The sequence below is a fragment of the Hypanus sabinus genome, chromosome 7, assembly GCF_030144855.1.
Source record: "Hypanus sabinus isolate sHypSab1 chromosome 7, sHypSab1.hap1, whole genome shotgun sequence".
Lineage (NCBI taxonomy): Eukaryota > Metazoa > Chordata > Chondrichthyes > Myliobatiformes > Dasyatidae > Hypanus > Hypanus sabinus.
The window spans coordinates 172,779,321-172,803,318 of NC_082712.1; the positions used below are offsets into that span (position 1 = coordinate 172,779,321).

General features: G+C 39.8%; 1 protein-coding gene across 9 annotated transcripts in view; it reads left to right on the plus strand.

Annotated features, from left to right (window-relative positions):
- The window catches only part of LOC132397404 (doublecortin domain-containing protein 1-like), a 544,514-nt gene that overhangs the window by 100,881 nt on the left and 419,635 nt on the right, over window positions 1–23,998 (plus strand). For all 9 annotated transcript variants that reach the window (XM_059976139.1, XM_059976134.1, XM_059976131.1 and 6 more), the window contains 2 exons: window positions 2,993–3,198; window positions 10,594–10,687. In XM_059976139.1, coding sequence (XP_059832122.1) covers window positions 2,993–3,198; window positions 10,594–10,687 — 300 coding nt within the window. The remainder of the gene's footprint in view (window positions 1–2,992; window positions 3,199–10,593; window positions 10,688–23,998) is intronic.

The window sequence follows — 23,998 nt, forward strand, 5'->3', positions numbered from 1 at the left end:
GCAGATGCTGGAAATTCAAACAACAACACACACAAAATGTTGGTGGAACACAGCAGGCCAGGCAGCATCTATGAACAAAAAGACCTGACCACTAACCACAATCGCCTCCTACCCTTGCCCACACTGCACCAGAATAGGTGGATCCCGATCAGCCTCTGCAGCCACCTGAGGATTCACCGATAGATAATCACTTCGGAGATCATCATACTCAACTTGAGTGATCGCCCTACTTACCTGATCTGTAATTAATGAGTCTTGTACTGTCTTCCCATAGTCACACGTGCACATCCAATAAAACATGATTGTGAGCTGGAGCAGAAAGCACAAATGTCTTAATCTGTTTTAACCCAAGGCAGCAACGTTGAATTACAGCTCCCCACCCTGTTACCCCAAGGGGGTCAGGTAACTGCAAGCAAATCATAGAATTAATTTATACAGCTCTGATTTTGCCGGATTAAATCACTAAACTGTCAAGAAAAGCACACACAAAATGCTGGAGGAATTCAGCACGTTGGGCAGCATCTCTGAAAAGGAAAAAACAGATGACATTTTGGGCCAAGGCTCTTGGAGTTTGCTACTCTAGATTTCCAGCATCTGCTGAATAATTTTCTATATTTTTACTAAAGGAGAAAAAAATAAACCCAGAAATTGTTGTAATTATCTAATTTCTCTTTGGAGAAAAAGAGGGTAGGAGATAATTTGATAGAGATGTACAAGATAATGAGGTTGGTACAGGTGGCATCCATCATTTAGGACCCCCATTACCCAGGATACCCCCTCTTGTCATTGCTGCCGTCGAGGAGGAGATACAGGAGCCTGAAGACAAACACACAACATTTCAGAATCGGCTTCTTCCCCTCCACCATCATTGGACACTGAACCCATGTACACTACCTCACCTTTTTTTTTTGCTCTACCCATTTAAGTTAATTTTAAATATATATTTCCTTTGTAATTTTTATACTTAATTTATAGATCTTTTATATTGTTATGCAATATACTGCTGCCACATAATAACAAATATCAGGACATGGCCCAGTGATATTAAACCCATTTTTGATTCCGATTCTAATATATTGTGTTTCTTTTCCTATTTGCTACAGTACATAGAACATTATAGCACAGTACAGTACAGACCCTTTGGACCACTTTTTAATCTAATATCAATCTAATCCTTCCTTCATTAACAAAATTATGAGGGGTATATGGCAGCAACTCAATGCATAAAAGCATGTAGACATGGTCAAGAGGTTCAGTTGCTGTTCAGACCAAACATCAAAATGGGGAGGAAATGTGATCTAAGTGACTTTGACGGTGGTTGTTGGTGCCAGACAGGATGGTTTGAGTATCTCAGAAACTGAGTTTTTTGCGAGTTTAGAGAGAATGGTGCGGGAAAGAAAAAACACCCAGTGAGCAGCAGTTCTGTGGGCAAAAGCACTTTGTTAATGAGAGAGGTCAAAGGAGAACGGCCAGACTGGTTCAAGCTGACAGGAAGGAAACAGTAATTCAAATAACCATGCATTACCATAGTGATATCCAGAACATCTCTGAAGGTACCTAATAAAGTAGACACTGAGTTTATGTCTTATTGAACAGCGTTGTCCAATGTTTTTTTCCATGCTAGTGGGGTTACGTGTGTTAAGTGATGTAAGTGAGGTGTGAGCTGCTGTCTAGTATTGTTCCTATCCCAGTGTGGTGTATAATGTTATCTGACCTGTCTTTCTAACCAGTGAGGTTGTGCACTCAGCGGGAGTGCAGTGTCAGGCGACCTGTACATGACCTGTTTTCTTGCCCAGTGTTGTTCCACTAGAGAGTTGTGCTGTGTGATTATCAACGACGTAGTGTTCCTGTACAGCGAGGTTGTGCTCCCGGCAGGAGTATTGTGTTTTGTGACCCGTCTACGAACACAGCGTAGTTTCTGCAGCTGCTGCTGGAAATCCAGAGTAGCACACACACAAGATGCTGGAGGAAGGATGTGTGTTCCCACCCAGTATTGCTTTGGACCTGATGGGGATTATAATATTCAGTAGTTTGCTTACAAGGTGTGTCTGTTGGTTTCCTGTTAGAAGTGAACATGAAACGGTAGTGTTACGGTTAGCGTATCACTTTATACCACCACTGACCCAGGTTGAATTCCGCCGCTGTCTGTAAGGAGATTTTACGTTCTCTCTTTGACCACTTGGGTTTCCTCCGGGGGCCTCCCACATTCCAAGGGCTTTTGGGTTAGTTAGTAGGTTAGTTGGTCAGATGGGTGTAGCTGGATGGCAGAGGCTCATTGGGCCAGAAGAGCCTGTATTTGTGCTGTATCTCTAAATCTAAATCTTGTTTTTCCAAAGTAATTTTTAAATTTACTGCATTACCATAATATGAGCTGGGAAATTAGGACCTAGAGATAGAATCAAGCTTTTGGGATATGCCAGGTGCCTAATCATTTTTGAAAACCCATCTTAATAAAACGAAGAAACTGATTGTACAAAATATGATCTGGGAGGTTTTGATGTCTTTACTTATATTGATTTGCATGCTCTTTATTCATTGTGAGCTCAATTTAGCATATTACTTGAATGAAATCAGGTTTAGGGGATTTTAAATGAGATTAAGATACATTAATTAAGCTTTTCTATATCTCATTAAATGTGAGGCAAAGTGACTCTATTCTGTTAAAATAAAGATGCAATAAATGTAATATTGTTGATCTATTACAATGATCTACAGATTATTCAAGGAGGCATGCTAAGGTGAGTTTTAATTATGACTAAATTGTGATATTACTCTTTCATACCCTGAACATCTGTTCCCTTCAGGAACAATGATTTATGCCCATTATCAGCATGGCCAGCTTGCTACAGCTTATGCCATGCTTAGTGGGAAGTGAAAGAGATTTTAAAAGTAGGCGCATCAAAGTGGAACAAGGCCAATATGTGTTAAAGTGATAAGGTGATGGGCACCTGATCAGATGGAGCCAAATGTTAACTTTAGCTTTTTCTTACAGACCATCTGTCATTGGCCAAAAGGGTGAGCTGGACTATGAAAGGGATAGAACTTCCTTTTGACAGGGAGCATGGCAGGACAAAGCCCATTCTCTCAAGCCGTCTGAAGAAGCTCATTGAAAATGGTGCTGTCAGAATTCTGGTTTTCAAAAATGGTGCAGGGCAGGATGGGGATGAAATCGCCACCTCACTGGATGACCAACAACAGGTAAAAGTGTTTTATTTTGATAAGTATCTTATTTCTGCTTTCCCAAAGTGATTCAATTTCCCTCTAGAAATAAAGTTGAAAGTCTGGCAAAGATGGGCATTAACAGTATTTTTTAAAATACCATATTTATTCAATAGAAAAAAAGACAAAGATAAACAAGAAAGTTAAGACTTGCTGCAATTAAACAAATTTATTTTTAAACTAAGTGGAAAGGACATTCTAAATTGCAGTCCTGATGAAGGGCCTCAGTCCAAAATGTCGGCTGTTCATTCATTTCCATAGATGCTGCCTGACCTGCTCAGTTCCTGCAGCATTTTGTGTGTGTTACTAAATTGCGAAGGTAGTTTAGAGGCATGTAATTGCTGGGAATGTAGTTTTTTATTTAGGTAACTGCCTCTAAATCTAGTAATTCTTAACTCATAAACCTATTCTCTGTTCTAAAATCCCAAGCAAATAAATATTTCTAATATTCTACTTCACAAATTCCGACGCATTGATTTTCCAATGGTTTGCAAGGGTATTTGGCTTGCATCTGTCTGCTCAATTTATAAAATGTATTTATCTTTATTTTATTATGTCTTGGATATTAAATTTTAACTTCACTAACCAAATATAGGATTACATTTATACTGAAATTCTTACCAGCTTTGGGAACAACAAAGAAATGAATTAATGTGTGACTGAATATTTTTAATATATAATAACTATCCTGGAACTAGAATCTATCTATCTGGAGGTTAAGCATCATACCTTACATATGTAATGTTATTTGCTTGGAATTTTATAATAAAAACTGAGTTTGGAATCATTCTACATGGAATAGAAGGATTTGAAAATAAGATGAATGATTTTATAATGGTATTCTAACCTATAACACCCAAAGGGAAATCTTTGAAAGGAACTGGTGTATCTAAACCTGATTCTGATTCTAAATGCACTTGCAGACTCAAGGGGAATAATTACAGGTTAACTTACAGAACACGAGAGATTGTTCAGAGTTTATTTATTTGGAGATACAGCATGGAACAGCCCTTCGAGCTGTACTGACAGCAATGTTCATCTTAATGTATACTGATAAATCTTTCCAAGCTCAGGGTTGCAGTGTGAGTTGGGGCTGCCTTTGGTCCACCCAGTTTGTCCACAGCCATAGTGTGTTTACAACAAATGTAGTCTCACTGGCACTTCTCTCAGCCTTGGAGTAGCTGTTCAGCAGTAAAATGTACAGTCCATCAGGCCGCTGCTTATTGATTCCAGCTCAGCATTCAATATCATCATTCCCTCGCTAAAACCTGGGCCTCTGTACCTTCCTCTGCAATTGGATCCCTGACTTCCACAGTCGGTGTGGATCGTAATAACACCTTCTCCTTGCTGACAGTCAATAAGGTGCACCTCAAGGATACATGCCAAGCGCAAGCCGCATTGCCCAGCTACCCACTATTTAACCCTTGCCTAATCACAGGACAACTTACAATGACCAATTAGCCTACTAAGCCATACATCTTTGGACTGTTGGAGGAAACCGCAGCAAGTGGAGGAAACCCATGCCTTCTGTGGGGAGGATGTCCAAATCCCTTACAGAGGGTGGCGGGATTGAACTCCAAACTCCAACTCCAATGGCCCGGGCGATAACAGCATTGTGCTAACACTATTGAGTTCAGAAATTCTCAATGGAACAAAGAGGATGACAGCTTTAAAATAATAAAGGGTCTTCAAACAGATTAGTTTAAATACGTTTGTTTAAAATATATTTACTTAAAAGCGAAACATAATATTTTTGTTGAAATGCACTCCAGTTCTCTGCTTGCCCCTCAACTGGGTTGAAAGTAAATAACTGTTGATTTTTTTTGATGTTCATATCAGTTCTAGTCGTTAATTTTAACAAGAAAATTAGTGGTACATTAACAGGAAAGCTCTGAGATGTCTCACCTTTCTCAGTACTTATTCCATGTTTTTCCGTCAATTTTCAGATTTAACACTGTTTGTGCCTCAGGGGCAGACTTCAATCTTGGTGTCAAGGAGTGTGTTAGATATAGAGAAGCAAAATGAATGCAAAAGTAAAAACACAAAGAAGTGTGCATATAACCTCAGTTAAAAGTGTAGAGAAGTCAAACAGAGCTTTGATGTTGAGAGAGTCTCATTCCTCAAGAGGCCAAAATGCCCTGAATTGTAGTTGGTTGGAAACCAGTAATTGGTTTATTATTGTCTCATATACCAATATGCAGTGAAAAACTTTGTTGTGCAAGCAATTGATGCAGATGATTACAAAAGGAAAAACGATAACAATGAAGAATATAGAGTCATAGAGAATCAGGCTCTTTGGCCCATCTATTCCATGCCAGTCTGTTATTCTGCCTAATCCTATTGACCTGCACCTGAGCCAACATCTATCACTACCACTGGTATCTTATTTAACACTCTCCCCGCTTCTGAGTGAAGAAAATCCTGCTTAGGTTCCCCTTAAACATTTTGCCTTTCATCCTTATCTAATAACCTCACCCAGCCTCAGAGGAAAAAGCCTGCTTGCATTTACCCTATCTATACCCTTCATGACTGAGAGGCATAGACAGACAGGGAGCATCTGTTTCTCAGGGTTGAAATGTCTAATATCAAAGGGCATGAATTGAAGGTGAGAGGCGGTAGGTTCAAGAGGGATGTGAGGGGTAAGTGTTTTACTCAGAGTCTAGGATGCCCAGAATGTGCTTCCTAGGATGGTGGTAGAGGCAAATACATTAGACGCTTTTAAGAGATGTTTGGATAGGCACATGGATGTAAGGAAGATGGAGAGATATGGACATTGTGTAGGTAGGAGAGATTAGTGTTCGGGTGTTTTTTGATTTGCTTTTCAGCTGGTTTGGCACAACATTGTGGGCCGAATGGTCTGTTCCTGTGCAGTACTGTTCAATCTTCAAATCTCCCCTCATTCTCCTAAACTCCAGGGAATAAAGTCTTAATTTACTCAATTTGAATACAGTGAAAGTGGAAATGCAGTGCAGGTAGACAATGCTATGACAAGGTCCATGTTAACCTGTTGTTTGTTTTAAATTATTTTCAATGTATGGAGACATCTGAAGCATTGGAGATTTTCTGCAATAAAGGCTGAGAAGTTGTGGATTGGAAATGGTAGGAAGTGAAGTTTTTATAGAGAGGAAAATTGGGGCTTGAGTTCTATAGTTCTGTAACTATGAAGCTTCAACCTCAGTGAATCCAGTAAATTAAAGGGGAGTGGGAAACTGAGTCCAAGTGAACAAGAGAGGGGAAACTTCATCAAATACACTCAGTAGCCTCTTTATTAACTAATTCCTGTACCCAGTAAAGTGGCCACTGAGTGTATGTTCCTGGTCTTCTGCTGCTGTAGTCCATCCACTTCAAGGTTTGAGGTGTTGTGTATTCAGAGATGCTCTTCTGCACACCACTGTTGTAACGTGTAGTTATTTGAATTACTGCTGCCTTAGTGTCAGCTTGAACCAGTTTGGTCATACTCCTCTGAGCTCTCTGGTTAACAAGGTGTTTTCACCCACAGACTGCCACTCACTGGATTTTTTTTTGTTCTTTACACCATTCCCTGTAAAACCTAGACACCATTGCATGCGAAAATCCCAGGAGATCAGCCGTTCCTGAGGTGCTCAAACCACCCCGTCTGGCACCAACAATCATTCCACGGTCAAAATCACTCAGATCACATTTCTCTTCTATTCTTTTGCTTTGTCCGAAAGACAGCTGAACCTCTCGACCATGTCTGCATGCTTTGATGCATTAGGTTGCTGCTACATGATTGACTGATTAGCTGTTTGTATTGATAAGCAGGTGTACAAGTTTACCTAATAAAGTGGCCACTGGGTGTATGTTTCATCTTCCCAGAGCTGCCTTCTCCTGACACCCTCCTGTTCCTGCACCCACTGCTGCCCTGGCTACACACCCTACTCACAATCTAAACTAGATTAGACAATCTAGATTAGACTAGATGCAAGAAAAATGGATTACTGGACTTCTCTTGTAATTTGTTCTGAGGGTTCAAAGTTGGTCAAGAAATTGGAGCCTTTTCTCTTGACTTCAACCATCAGAATGTTTGGAAACCTGGTTAAGTATCTCATCTGAAAGGCAGGCACTTACTTTTGTGTAATCTTTGATGCCCTTGCTAATCAAACCTATCAATGTTGACTTTAAATATACCCAATGATTTGGCCTCCACAGCCACCTGTGACAACGAATTTCATAGATTCACCATCCTCTGGCTAAAGAAATTCCTTCTCATCTCTTCTTGAGGGATATCCTTATATCCTGAGGCTGTGCCCTCTGTTCAAAATCAGAATCAGGTTTATAAACACTGACATGTATTGTGAAATTTATGACCTTGCACACTAGCACAGTGCAATGCTTAAAAATTATTATAATTCAAAATGAGAAAGATCATCATCATTATGTGCCATGTTGTATGGTGTGGATGGTCATGGTCCCATGACCATGATTGTTCTTGGCAAATTTTTCTACAGAAGTGGTTTGCCATTGCCTTCTTCTGGACAGTATCTTTACAAAAAGGGTGACCCCAGCCATGATCAACATTTTTCAGGGATTGTCTCTCTACCTGGCGTCAGTGGTTGCATAACCAGGGCTTGTGATTTGCACTAGCTGCTCATGCGACCATCCACCACCTGCTCCCATGGCTTCACATGACCCTGATCCTGGGGGGAGGGGGTGTGTTAACTGGGTGCTACACCCTGCTGAAGGGTGACCTGCAGGCTAACAGAGGGAAAGAGCTCCATACACCTCCTTTGGTAGAACCCTGTCTCCACTCTTTCACCCAAATAAGAAATATATATATATGCAAAAAAGAGAGCAAGACATGAGGTTGTGTTCATGGATTCATAGTCCATTCGGAACTCTGATGGCAGAAGGGATGAAGCTTTTCCTGAAAAGTTAAGCATGTGTCTTCAGAGTGTGACCTAGACTATCTGTGTGTCCTAAACACCCAATATCGTATAGGCCCAGAGCCATCAAATAGTTCTCATATGTTAACCCTTTAGTTCCTGCAATCATTCTCCTATACCTCCTCTGGACCCTCCCCAATGCTCCAAATGTAGTCTGACCAATGCCTTACAAAGCCTCAGTGAATCTGGTACGTTTAAAAGGAGTGGGAAAGAGAGACCTGGTGAACTGAAAGAAAAATGCAGATTGGTTTTTGGACATCAGTACAAAACGAACGACAGGAAAATGGTAATCATTTCAGATTTTATTTTAGTGAAGTCGACAGAAAAATAAATCCCATCAGCAGCAGAATTGGCTGTGGAACTATAATTGATCATGCTAATTTGGATCAGCATGGTAGCATAGCGGTTAGCATAATGCTAACACAACGCTAGTGGGATGGGTTCAGTTCCCGCACTGCTTGTAAGGAGTTTGTCTGTTCTCCCCATTACCGCTTATGTTTCCTCTGGATGCTCCAGTTTCTTCCCACATTCCAAAGCATACAGGTTAGGAGGATTATTGGTCCATGGGTGTAATTGAGTGGTGCGGGCTCAGGAAGTGCTTGTTACTGTGCCGTATCTCTAATTTTTAAAAAATTGCTCTAGCGGAATACATGAAGATGAAGACCAGTTCCATTATCACTCTCTTCGAACCAATACCCCTTGTCTCCTCTTCCCCTCCACCCCTCATTAACCTCAGCCCCACTATTCCTGCTCTTTTCCAACCAATACCGCTCCTCTTTCTAATACCCTTGAAGGCAGACATGTGCAATGCCTACCGCTACACTTCCTCCCTCACTACCATTCAGGGCCCCAAACAGTCCTTTCAGGTGAGGTGACACTTTAGTTGTGAGTCTGTTGGGGTCGTCTACTGTATCCAATGCTCCCATTGTGGCCTCCTGTATATCAGTGAGACCTGACGTGTATTTGGAGACTGCTTCACCAAGCACCTATGCTCCGTCTGCCAGAAAAAGCAGGATCTCCTGGTGGCTATCGACTTCAATTCTACTTCCCATTCACATTCTGACATGTCAGTCCATGGCTGTCTCTACTGTTGCCATGAGGCCACACTCAGATTGAAGGAACAATCATCTTGCACCCCCCATCCTCATCACATTCTACAGAGGTTGTGTTGAGAGCATCCTGAGCAGCTGCATCACTGCCTAGTTCGGAAATTGCACTAATCTTGGATTGCAAGACCCTGCAGCGGATAGTGAGGTCAGCTGAGAAGATCATCAGAGTCTCTCTTTCCTCCATTACAGACATTTACACTACATGCTGCGTCCACAAAGGAAACAGCATTATGAAGGACCCCATGCACCCCTCATACAAACTTCTCCTTTCTGCCATCTGGGAAAAGGCACCAGAGCATTTGGACTCTCAAAACCAGACTATCTAACAGTTTCTGCCCCCAAGCCATCAGACTCCTCAATACCCAGAGTCTGGACTGACACCAACTTACTGCCCTCTACTGTGCCTATTGTCTTGTTTATTATTTATTCTAATGCCTGCACTGTTTTGTACACTTTATGCAGTCCTGGGTAGGTCTGTAGTCTAGTGTAGTTTTTTTCTAGTGTTGTTTTTACGTAGTTCAGTGTAGTTTTTGTACTGTTTCATGTAACACCATGGTCCTGAAAAACATTGTCTCATTTTTACTGTGTACTACATCAGCAGTTATGGTCAAAATGACAATAAAAAGTGACTTGACTTGACTTGACTTATATTCCAACCAGATGGTAAGAACTTTGATTTCGTTATCTTCCGGTAATTGCCCTACTTCACCATTCCCATTCCTGTTTCCCCACTCTCCTCATCTTCTTACCTGCCCATCACCTCCCACTGGCACTTCTCTCCCTTCCCTTTCCTCCATGGTCTTCCACCCTCTCCAATCACATTCCCCCTTCTCCAGCTCTTTATCTATTTCACCAATCAGCTTCCTAGCTCTTTATTTCATCCCACCCCCTCTCCCGGTTTCACCTATCACGTACTTCTCCCTCCTCTCACCCCACCTACTTGCTTCTTTTTTTTTCTGCCCTGATGAAGGGTCTCGGCTTGAAACATCGACTTTTATTCTTTTCCATAGTTGCTGCTTGGTCTGCTGAGTTCCTCCAGTATTTTATGTGTTGCTTGGATTTCCAGTACCTGCAGATTTTCTTGACTTAATACCTCTCTTCTCCTCTTCCCTCCCCCACTCCTCACCAATCTCCACCCCACTATTTTCCATATATAGTATTATTCTCACTTTCAATAGGTGAGTCAGAGAGCAGAAATGACTGTCTTTCACTCACTTTAAAGAAGGTAATGCATGATTATTTAATATTTCTGTAACCCTCCATTCTAATTCTCAACAGAATCATAAATATCATTGTATCTGTTCAGTAACCTTCAGCTAAGTAATATTTTGCTTGTATTTCTTTTTTATTTCTGTTTGCAGTTTTTAGACCAATGCACTCTAAAGATCAGATTAATGTCCCCAGCAAAATATCTGTATGACTGGGAGGGCAATCGAATTTACGACCTCAAAACAGGTATGTGATTGTAAGATTGGATTATCCTTCAAAGCACTGAGAAACTCTCATGCATGGATAGGTGAATTAAGTATACAATCTATGAAGTTTTCAGGTGATGGAAAGCACCATTAATCATCAGGGACCCCCAGCACCCAGGGCATGCTCTCTTCTTACTGCTGCCATCAGGAAGAAGATACAGGAGCCTCACACCACCAAGTTTAGGAACAGTTATTAATAGTAATAGGCATCCGTTAGTTCTCATGAGACCGTGGATTTGTGCCTTGGAAGGTTTCCAGGGCGCAGGCCTGGGCAGGGTTGTATGGGAGACCGGCAGTTGCCCAAGCTGCAAGCCTTCCCCTCTCCACACCACCGATGTTGTCCGAGGGAAGAGCACTAGGACCCATGCAGCTTGGCACTGGTGTCATCGCAATGTGTTGTTAAGTCCCTTAAACAAGGACACAACGCACTGCCTCAGCTGAGGCTCAAACCAGTGACCTTCAGATCACTAGACCGATGCCTTATCCACTGGGCCACGCACCAACACAAGGAACAGTTATTACCCTTCAAACATCAGTCTCTTTTTTTTTAATACATTTTTTAAAATCGAATTTTCAAATGGTTACAGAAGGAAAAAAAATTATCAACCCCTCCCCCCTAACATATCCCTGTAGAAAGAGAAAAAAAGAAAGAGGAAAAAAAAGAAAGGAAGAAAGAATGCCTGGATATTAGAAGATCCCCACATGCTCCATGGAGCTCATAATAGCTTTGGTATATATATTTATTTCTTTCCCCAAATAACCAATAATTTTATCTTCGGAGCACCTATATATTTAATCCTATCTTTTGTAAATAAGGGCGCCAAATTTTCAGAAATATTTTGTAATTATCTCTTAAATTATAAGTAATTTTTTCAAATGGAATGCAGCTAAAAGTTATATCTCTGTTCATTTTCTTAATGTATATTAAAATTCTTTTTCTTTTCACTGGTCCATTAAGCTCATTAACATTAAAACTTGAAAAATTCAGTAAATTAGTCATTATTTTTAACAGGGTTACTCCAGTCTATAGTAATACCTAACTTTTCAATTTTCGTAGTACCTTGGGGAATCTTTTTAAAATTCTCCATGTTGCTATGTGTCTCCCCCCCGATTGTCCAGGCAAAGAAAGAAAGATTAAAGAGAAATAGATTATAAAGAAATAAATAACAAAATACCCCCCTACTAATGTTGTGAATAAAAAAAACACAACATTACCCTCCTCCGTTGTACAGGTCATGGCAATCACCGTGATTACACACGTAAATCCTGTAGCAATCGATCCGAAGTTCCCCCAACTCCCCCGTAACATAAAGAAGTATATATAAGAGAAGAAAAAATAATATCACTACTCTCGATTAATATTTCTCAAATTTTTACCTTTCTCCCCCTGTATCATATAATTAAGAATATATTTAAATATTCTTCTGTCCTTAAACATCCATCAACTCCATTCACTGTCCCTGTCTTCATCTTTAATCCGTTTCACTTTTAAATCTTTGGCTATGGTTAGCGAGTATTTGGGAGTTCTTGTGCAAATTCTTCCGCATCCCGATAATCAGTAAAAGATCTTCTTTTTCCGTCATCCAAAAAAATTATCAGGGTTGCTGGGTGGCGCAATATAACCCTTTTCCCATAAAACTTTTTCGCTAAGTTAAATTCCTTCTTTCTCTTCAAAAGGTCATAACTTATATCAGGATAAAAAAGAACTGTTTTCCCTTCTATCATTAATGGCTCATTTCTCTTTCTGGCACGTTGAGCGGCTGCCTTCAGGATCTTTTCTTTATCTTGATATCTTAAGCATTTTATCAAGATTGATCATGGGTTTTGATCAACTTGAGGTCTTGATCTTAAGGCTCTGTGAGCCCTTTTAATTTCAATTAACTGGGTTCCTTCTTCCATTTCCAAAATTTCCGGAATCCATTTTTGAAAAAAATTTATTGGATCCTCTCCGTCTATGCCTTCTTTAAGTCCAACAATCTTAATATTATTTCGTCTGCTAACATTATCAAGTATATCCACTTTTTCCAACAACCGTTTTCTTTCTGATGTCCAGGCAGAAATATTATCTTCCATTTTATTCACTCTATCAATGGTGTCTCCTGTTATTTCTTCCAAGTTTTTAATTTTCTTGTCCATTTTATCTTGTCTTTTCATCATTTTATCAAACGTAATCTTAATATTTTAATATCTTTTTTATTACTTTTAATGCTTTTAATTCATGCATTATTTGCATCAAAGATTTTTTTAAGTCTCCAATATCACCTCCAACCTCTTTCTGTTGCTCTTCTTTGTTTGTCTCTTCACCTTCATCTGATTTATCCAGAGAAACTGATTCCACCTCATATTCACTTTCACTTTCAGTTCCGATCATAACAGGGATTTGTAGTTTGGGTTGCTCGTGTTTGCGCATGCCCCTTCCTTCACGCATGCGCAATTCCTGTTGCTCTTTTTTTTGGAAACGGTTGATGTTGCTGCAGTTTCCTGTTCTGTATCGCCGGAGGTAAAATGAATATCCATAAACCAAAATTAGAATTTGTATTCAATTTGTGCTCCCACCACAATGGATCAAGATTTTTCCAGAGTTTATGGTTTTATTTTCTGTTCTCAGCAAGAGACATTAAAAACACGAACCCCTCTGACGAAGGTTCTCGACCTGAAATGTCAACAGCGCTTCTCCCTATAGATGCTGCCTGGCCTGCTGCATTCCACCAGCATTTTGTGTGTGTTGCTTAAAAACACAGTGACTTTATTGTGTGCACACACAAAATACTGCTGGAACTCAGCAGGTCAGGCAACATCTATGGAAAGGAATCAGGAGTTTGGGCTGAAGGCCTTCATCAAGACTGGAAAGGAAAGGGGAGAGGCCAGAATAAGAAGGTGTGAGGTTTGGTGGTGGGGGGTGGAATTAAGTAAACTGGGAGATGATAGGTGGAAAAGGTAATGGGCTAAAGAACAGAAGTGGAGAGTTGACTATGGGAGAAGGGCAAGGAGGAGGGACACCAGAGGGAGTTGATGGGCAGGTGAGGACAAGAGGTAAGAAGCGAGCAATGGAAAAGAGAGGTGTACAAAGAGGAATTACGTTAAAAAACTTCATTTTGTGTTTTACGTATATTAAGCTTACATATAATCTCAGTATTTATACAAATAATATCTAAAATTGCATTGAATATACAATATCATATTATCAAAGTTTGGCAAGCATTGCTTCTATATTCTGTACATAACCCAGTTAGATTCCTAGAGAAATCCTCTCTTTGAAAACTTGTATAATGTGATGCACAACAAACCCTTAATTTTTGTGGGGGATACATATTGCCATGACAAAAAAAAATCAGAAATTAACCAAGTCAAGTTAAAAGCAAACTTTGCTTATTTCGACATCTGGAAACATGTAATCAGGAGTATTGCGTGCAGTTCTGGTCACCTACCAACAAGAAGGATATCAATGAGATTGAAAGAGTACAGTTCAAAATAAATTTATTAAAGAACATGTGAGCCCGTATACAACTCTGATATTCGTTTTCTTGTGGGCATACTCGGTAAATCCAAGAACCATAATAGATTCAATGCAAGACCTGCAGCCAACAGGGCGGACAAACACTCAATGTGCAGTGGACAACAAACTGTGCAAATACAAAACAGAAAAATAGTAATTATCTTTATAAATACATGCATAAGCAATAAATATCAAGAACATGAGATAAGAGTCCTTGGAAGAGAAGTTTTACAAAGATGTTGCCGGGACTTGAGGACCTGATTTACAGGGAAAGGTTGAATAGGTTAGGATTTTAGAACTTGGAGCGTCGGAGAATGAGGAGAGATCTGATTGAAATACTATTAGATAAAGAATTTTTTCACTCAGAGGATGGTGCAAGTGGGAATAAGCTGCCAGTGGAAATGGTGGATGTGGGTTTGATTTCAACATTTAAGAATAATTTGCATAGGTACATGGATTGAGGGGTACAGAGGGATATAGTCCAGGTACAGGTTGATGAGGCTAGGTAGATTAACAGTTCAACACAAACTAGGTGGTGCTCTATGACGTTACGACTTTGTGTTGAAACTTAGCAGCCACTCATTCAGACAGAAGTTGCATAAGTCCAAGACTTTTCTTTTAAAAATTTTTTTTTTGGCATAGATAGAGTGGACAGACTGCACATTTTTCCGAGGACGGAAATGGCTAATACGAGGTGGCCTAACTTTAAGGTGTTTGGAGGAAGGTATGGGGGGGATGTCAGAAGTAGAGTTTTTATACAGAGAGTGGTGGGTGCATGGGTACAGTGTTAGCGGTAGAGGCAGGCATATTAAGGACATTTTAGGGACTCATACATAGTTCCATGGATTAAAGAAAAAATGGAGAGCTATGTGGGAGAGAAGGTTAAATTGACTTTGGAGTAGCTTAAAGGGTCAGCACAACATTATAGGCTGAAGGGCCTGTACTGCACTGTACTGTTCTATGCTCTATTTCATAGACTCTATTCCATTAATCCAGTCAAAAATATTGTTAACCATTACCTGTTTTCAATTACCTATGTTCAAAAAAAAGTTTCCTAATATGTTCTTTTGGCATGCATTATAGCAAACACAACCTTCATTAAGTGACATTTTTGAGTTCAATGAAACTCTTTCTTGTTGGAGACATTTGTGAAATAAATGTTCACTAAGCAGGTGAGACAACTGCTCTGTATGAAAAACGTCATTTGGAGATTTTGTACTGTACTGGTCTGTATTAGTTCACTGTGGGTAACAGATTTTTAGTATTCTCTGAGCAAATATTTTCAGAAGTTATCTTGACATTTAAGAATTGTAAGTGGTAAATCGATTGAATGCTGCAAACTGAAATTTACATTTAAATTAATGACTTAGTCTCAATTTCGAAGAAAAAAACTGGGAAGTATTCTGCTTACATCAATAAAAAGGGATAATATATCAGCCATAATGAAATGGTTGAGCAGACTCGATGGGTTGAATAGACTGAATCTACTCCTATGTGAATCCTTATATCCAAAACTTGTAGAAAGTTGTAAACTCAGCCAGCTTCATCACAGGTACTAGCCTCTTCAGTATCAAGGACACCTTCAAAAGGCAATGCCTCAAAAATTTGACATCCATCATTAAGGACCCCCTTCACCCAGGACATGCCCTCTCCTCACTGCTGCCATCAAAGAGGAGCCTGAAGACACACAGTCAATGTTTCAAGAAGAGCTTCTTTGCCTCTGCAATCAGATTTCTGAATGGACAATAAACTCATGAACACTACCTCACTAATTTTTCCCTTTTTTTTGCTCTGTTTTTGCTCCACTTACTTAATTTAATCTTGTATATATATTTTAATTGTAGTTTATAGTTTTTAAAAAATTATGCATTGCAATGTAATGCTGCCACAAAACAGCAAATTTCAAGAAATGGATCCATCAGACAGATGCAGTATGGATTCAGCAAAGGCAGGTCCTGTTTGACAAACTTACTTTTTTGAAGATATAATGAGAGGGGAACAGATGAACGTTATTTACTTGGATTTCCAGAAGGCATTCAATAAAGTGCCATATAAAAGACTTATCCGTAAGATAAAGATGCATAGGGTTGGGGGTGATGTATTAGCATGGATAGAGGATTGGTTAACTAATAGAAAGCAGAGAGTTGGGATAATGATCAGAATCAAGTTTCTGATGATGATGACTGTAAAAACATATACTTTTGCTCATCCTTCATATAGAAATCAATCACATTTATTGAAACACAGACACTTTTCATTGAATCTCTTGCTCAAATTTATCTTTTGTTTATAAATTAAAAGAAAACAAAATGATATATTTATATTGATTACAAGAATGCAACACAGAATGAATGAGCCTCCATCAGTCAGGGTCGACCATGGATGTTGCTTCCTTGCTGTCTAGATGTTCAAGTCTGAGTTGTATGATATGGAGAGCAAGCTGTTGTCCATGTAGCAAGCTCTCCCTCTTCATGCATCTGATAAGCTCCAAGGAACAGCAGAGACCAAAGCAGATTGGTACCAGCAGCGTCGCAGGAGTTGCCAGTCAGTGATGAACTTAATGTAATATTGCCTTAGGGACTCCAGCTTCTGGATTTTCCCCTTGGTGTTTACTTCTGAAACTGTCCCCATGAGTGGGTATAGCCATAAAGAGATAAAACACAGGAGATAAAATGAATTGATAATTAAATGGGTAAAATAGGTGCTTTTCCCAACACTGAAATAAAAACAGAAATAATCTTCTCTACAACTGTTTAAATAAAAACCAAACTGAATGTCAACTAATCTAATATATAAATGTAGAAATCACATCAGATAGCATAAGTGAGAAAATACTTTTTGCATTTCAGTGCCATTCCTTTTTATTTTAATTGACCCATTAAACTACTTAAAATGAATAAGATAGCACTTGGAAAAGCACAGAACTCCTACGGGAATGTGATCGGTCTTCCAAATAATTCGAACAATAACCTTTATTGTGAAGAAACTTGAAGAAATACTACCCGAGTTACAGGGAAAGTTTGAATAGGTTAGGACTTCATTCCCTGGAGTATAGGAGAAAGATGGGAGAGTAAGCTTAGGACGGAGATGAGGAGGAACTTGCTTTTCCCAGAGAGTGGTGAATCTGTGGAATTCTCTGTCCAATGAAGCAGTGGAGGCTGCCTCAGTAAGTATATTGAAGGCAAGGTTGGATAGATTTTTGCATAGTAGGGGAATTAAAGATAATGGGGAAAAGGCAGCTAGGTGGAGATGAGTCCATGGCCAGATCAGCCATGATCTTATTCAATAGCGGAGCTGACTCAATGGGCCAGATGGCCTACTCCTACTCCTATTTCTTATGTTCTTATTTGTATTATTATAAGCTACATCTTCTAAATCCTCTCTTATGCATCATACAAAGGCTTTTATTTTTAAAATTCCTTAGTAGCTTGTTGTTAAGTGATCCACTCACCATGTACCAGATGATAACTAATGTTCTCCTTTCGTGCCTTGACTTAGAGGGTGGTGAGAGTGTGGCATGAGCTGCCAGCTGATGGGTGGATGTGGGTTTGATTCCAAAATTTAAGAACAGTTGGATAAGTACATGGATGAGAAGGCTATGGTCTGGGTGTAGGTCGATGGGAGCAGGCAGAATAATATTTCAGCATGGACTAGATGGGCTGAAGAACTTGTTTCTCTGCCATGGTATTCTACGACTCTATGACCTTTATGTTAATTTATGTGGATGTTTGAAAATCTACTCATGTTAAATGAAGCAGTCTTTATTTTGTTTGACAAAACTTATTGAATTTTTTGAAGAAGTTACAAGGAATGTTGACGAGGGTAAGGCAGTGGATGTAGTCCCTATGGACTTCAGCAAAGCCTTTGACAAAGTTCCACATGGAAGGTTAGTTAAGAAGGTTCAGACGTTAGGTATTAATACTGGAGTAATAAAATGGATTCAACAGTGACTAGATGGGAGATGCCAGAGTGTAGTGGTGGATAATTGTTTATCGGGATGGAGGCCGGTGACTAGTGGGGTGCCTCAGGAATCCGTTTTGGGCCCAATGTTGTTTGTAATATACATAAATGATCTGGATGATGGGGTGGTAAATTGGATTAGTAAGTATGCCGATGATACTAAGGTAGGAGGTGTTGTGGATAATGAGGTGGGTTTTCAAAGCTCGCAGGGAGATTTATGCCGATTAGAAGAATGGGATGAATGTTGGCAGATGGAGTTTAATGCTGAGAGGTGTAAGGTTCTACATTTTGGCAGGAATAATCCAAATAGAACATACAGGGTAAATGGTAGGGCATTGAGGAATGCAGGGGAACAGAGAGATCTAGGAATAACAGTGCATAGTTCCCTGAAGGTGGAGTCTCATGTAGATAGGGTGGTGAAGAAGGCTTTTGGAACACTGGCCTTTATAAATCAAAGCATTGAGTACAGAAGTTGGAATGTAATGTTAAAATTGTACAAGGCATTGGTAAGGCCAAATTTAGAATATTGTGTGCAGTTCTGGTCACCGAATTATAGGAAAGATATCAATAAATTAGAGAGAGTGCAGAGACGATTTACTAGGATGTTACCTGGGTTTCAGCACTTAAGTTACAGAGAAAGGTTGAACAAGTTAGGTCTCTATTCATTGGAGCGTAGAATGTTGGGGGGGGATTTGATCGAGGTATTTAAAATTTTGAGAGGGATAGATAGAGTTGACGTGAATAGGCTGTTTCCATTGAGAGTAGGGGAGATTCAAACGAGAGGACATGATTTGAGAGTTAGGGGGCAGAAGTTTAAGTGAAACACGAGGGGGTATTTCTTTACTCAGAGAGTGATAGCTGAGTGGAATGAGCTTCCTGTAGAAGTAGTAGAGGCCAGTTCAGTTGTGTCATTTAAGGTAAAATTGGATAGGTATATGGACAGGAAAGGAATGGAGCGTTATGGGCTGAGTGCGGGTAGGTGGGACTAGGTGAGATTAAGCGTTCAGCACAGAATAGGAGGGCCGAGATGGCCTGTTTCCGTGCTGTGATTGTTATATGGTTATATGGTTATTAGTGCATTACACATAATAAACTAGGAATGGGGTTAAAACCTGATTCAGTTGTGTCCAAGAGGGTGAATGCAGGGATTGAAAAATACAATCCAAGAAAATGTGTTTCTCAATTGTATAAGCACAGCATTGCTTAATAGAATTTAATTCTTTCTTACCACTTAAACTCAAAAATGGTTACTTTCCTCAAGCAGTAAGGCTGATCACTACCTCCACCCACTAACCCACCCCTCCAAACCAACCATCACTACTTTATCATTTCCTTTCAGATACGTTGTACAGACACTCCTGTGCTTCATGTCACTTTATGGACATTAAATGAATCTATGTACTTAAGCAAACTTGCAGGTTGTGTTGGTGCTGAGGAAGGCAAATGCAATGTTAGCATTCATTTCAAGAGGGCTAGAATATAAAAACAAGCATGTAATGGTAAAGCTTTATAAGGCACTAGAGAGGCCTCACATGGAGTACTGTGCTGACATTGGAGACGGCTCAAAGGAGGTTCTCAAAAATGATTCCAGGATTGAAAGGCTTATTGTATGAGGAGTGTTTGATGGCTCTGGGCCTGTACTCCTTGGAATTTAAACAAATGAGAGGTGATCTCATTGAAACCTATAGAATGTTGAAAAGCCTCAATAGCTGGAGAGGATATTTCCTATGGTGGGGAGCTTAGGTCCAGAAGGCACAGCCTCAGAATAGAGAGATATCTATTTAGGACAGAGATGAGGAGGAATTTCTTTAGCCAGAGAGTGGTGAATCTGTGGAATTCGTTACCACAGGTGGCAGTGGAGACCAGGACATTGAGTGTATTTCAGACAGAGGTTGATGGATTCTTGATAAGTCAGGGTGTGAAAGATTATAGGTAGAAGGCAGGAGAATGGGGTTAAGAGAAAAATGGATCCACCATGGTCAAATGGCAAATGCTCTAAGTTTGGATGATTGCTCTAATTTTGCTCCAGTGTCTTATGGTCGTTTGGTCTACTTTATGCATTGTGTTTTTTATTATTGTGTTCTTTATCTTATTGTGTTTTGTTTTACTTTACTTTATTGTCACCAAACAATTGATACTAGAGCTTACAATCATCACAGCGATATTTGATTCTGCGCTTTGCGCTCCCTGAAGTACAAATCGAAGTAAATATAATAAAAATTTAAATTATAAATCATAATTGGAAAATAGAAAAGGGAAAGTAAGGTAGTGCAAAAAAATCCCAAGAGACAGGTCCGGATATTTGGAAGGTACGGCTCAGATCCGGGTCAGGATCCGTTTAGCAGTCTTATCACAGTTGGAAAGAAGCTGTTCCCAAATCTGGCTGTATGAATCTTCAAGCTCCTGAACCTTCTCCTGGAGGGAAGAGGGACAAAAAGTATGTTGGCTGAGTGGGTCGTGCCCTTGATTATCCTGGCAGCACTGCTCCGACAGCGTGCGGTGTAAAGTGAGTCCAAGGATGGAAGATTGGTTTGTGTGATGTGCTGGGCCGTGTTCACAATCTTCTGCAGCTTCTTCCGGTCTTGGACAGGACAACTTCTATACCAGGTTGTGATGCACCCTAGAAGAATGCTTTCAGATCCAAGTAACAATTATTTTGCTCTCCTTTACCCTAGTGTATAGGAAATTACATTAAACAATCTTGCATCTTGAATTGTTTTTTGCCTTTGGCAATGAGCAGAGGACTGTCTCTGATGAGTTACTTACATCTCCTATCGTATTTTTGGTCTTAGTCTGTCTCGTTCAATATTTCACAAGATAAAGTCACAGGAAATGATGATATACAGTAGAAAGGTACTAAACTGGCCAATGGTAAACTAGATCTCTTATACACAACAATGATGCATGGTTTGTTTTATTGAAGAGTACTGAAAGTGTCCATGGATAATTAACATATAAAGCGTGGCCATTGGAAATTCATAGAAGACAATCTGAATCAGAATCCAATTTACTATCACCAGCATATGTCATAAAGTTTGTTAGCTTTGTGGTGGTAATACATGATAATAGAGAAAAGAACTGAATTATGGTAATTTTTTTATATATATATATATATATATATATAATTAAATAAGTAGTGTAAAAATATAAATAAAAAGTGAGGAAATGTTCATGGATTCAGTGCCCATTTGGAAATCTGATGGTAGAGGGGAAGAAGCTGTTCCTGAATCATTGAGTGTGTGCCTTTAGGCTCCTGTACCTCCTTTCTGACAATAACAATGCAAAGAAGGCATAACCAGGGTGATGGTTCCTTCTTCTGCACCTTTACCTTTTCCAACTATCCTACCAGTTTCTTACTTCATCTGCCCTCCCTCACCCACCCACCTTCCCCCTCACCTAGTTTCACCTATCATCTTACAGCTTGTGCTCCTTCCCTTGCCTCACTTTCTTATTCTGGTTTCTTCCCCCTTCCTTACCCGTCCTGGTGAAGGGTATCGGCCCAAAACCCCCACTGTCATTTTCCATAGACACTGCCTGACCTGTCGAGTTCCTCCAGCATTTTGTGTGTGTTACTCTGGATTTCCAGCATCTGCAGAATCTCAAACAAGAGTAAGTTCTGAGTAATGCACACAAAATATTGGAGGAACTCAGAAGGCCAGGCACCATCTATGGAAAGGAATAAACAGTTGACATTTTGGGTTGAAACCCTTTAGCATGTCTGAAAGGTTACAGCCTGAAATGTAGACTGAGTTCCTCCCATATTACTGGATAGATTAAAAATTTGTTAACCAAGTGTATTAAAGGACATAGATCATTTGATGGCTCTGGAGTTTAGAAGGACGGGGGGGGGGTGGAAATTGCATAGAAATTTGGTAAATATTGAAAGGCCTAGATTCTGGGTAGAGTGGACATGGAGAGGATGTTTCAGTAGTGGCAGAGTTTAAGACCAGAGGGCACAGAATACAAGGACAGAACTGAGATGAGGAGGAATTTCTTTAACCAGAGGATGGTGAGTCTGTGGAACACATTGACTTGGCCTCCAAATGACTGTGGAGGCCAATTCATTGGGTATATTTATAGCAGAGTTAGATTGGTTATTGATTAGTAAGAGGCTCAAGGGTTATGGGGAAAAGTCAGGAGAATGGGGTTGAGAAGAATAATATCGCAGCCATGATGGAATGGTGGAGCAAACTCAATGGGCTGAATGACCTAATTCTTCTCCTATGTCTATGATCTTATATATAAACAATCCAAACTAAATTTTACATTAGAGTTCTCCTCCTTGCTGATGATGAATGCTGGTACACCCCAGGGGGTGTGCTAAGCCCACTGCTCTACTCTCTCCATACCCATGACTGTGAGGCTAGGAATAGCTCAAATACCATCTATAAATTTGCTGATGATAGAATTTTTGGTAGAATCTCAGATGGAGATGAGAACGTGATATAGCAGAAGCAACCTTTCACTCAGTGTTAATAAGACGAAAGAGCTGATTGTGGACTTCAGGAAGGGTAAGCTGAGGGAACATTAACCAATCCTCATAGAGGTATCAGAGGTGGACAGAGTTAGCAATTTCAAATTCTTGGGTGTCAAGATCTCTGCGGATCTAACCGTGTCTCAACGTATCAATGCAGTTATGAAGAAAGCAAGACAGCAGATATATTTCATTAGGACTTTGAAGAGATTTAGTTTGTCAACTAAAACCCTTGAAAACTTAGATGTAGATGTTCTGTGGAGAGCATTCTGACAGGCTGAATCACTGTCTGGTATGGGGGGGGGGGTGGGTTGCTACTGCACAGACCATAAGAAGCTGCAGAAAGTTGTAAATCTAGTTAGCTTCATCTTGGGTACTAGCTTCCATAGTATCCAAGTCACCTTCAAAGATTGGTGTCTCAGAAATGTGACGTCTATTATTAAGGACTTCGTCACCCAGGGCATGCCCCCTTCTCATTGTTACCATCAGGTAGGAGGTACAGAAGCCTGAAGGCACACACTCAGTGATTCAGGAACAGCTTCTTCCTCTCTGCCCTCCGATTCCTAAATGGACATTGAACAAGTGACCACTACCTCACCTGTTTATTAAAATATATTATTTCTGTTTATGCACTATTTTAAATCTAATATACACACACATATATTCTTACAGTAATTTATTTATTTCTTTTTTTTCTTTATATATTATCATGTATTGCATTATATTGCTGCTCCTAATTTAACAAATTTCACAGCATGTGCTGGTGATAATAAACCTGATTCTGATTCTGAAAATGTTGGCTTAATTAAATGTCATCTTTTGCCTGTTATTAACAACTGATTGTGAGATTTCAAACTAATGAGACCAAGAAATAAAGATTGATATAGATTGGTTTTGTTTTATTTGTGTAAAATAGCTCAAAGTACACCAGTTTAACAGTAGGAGGGCTTGTTCCACACCTGAGCAGTGTTTGTTCCACTGCTCAGATTTCGTTCTTTCTGTATTTTTGGGGTTAATGCCTTCTAGAGATGGATTTCTCTGATAAACAGCTCATCAGTGAAAAGCAAGGAATAATCACTGCATCACTGCATGGTACGGAAACCACACTGCGGTGGACAGGAAGGCACTACAACGGGTAGTCAAAACTGCCCAACATATCACTGGCATCTGCCACCCGCTATCAAGGACACATAATGCAGAAGGCTGCTGAAAAAAGACCAGTAATATAATGAAGGATGCTATCCACCCTCCTCATGGACTATTTGTTCCACTCCCATCAGGGAGAAGGCTATTTAGCATCCATGCCGGAATCACCAGCTTCAAAAACAGTAAGACTGATCAACACCTTCATCCACTAACGC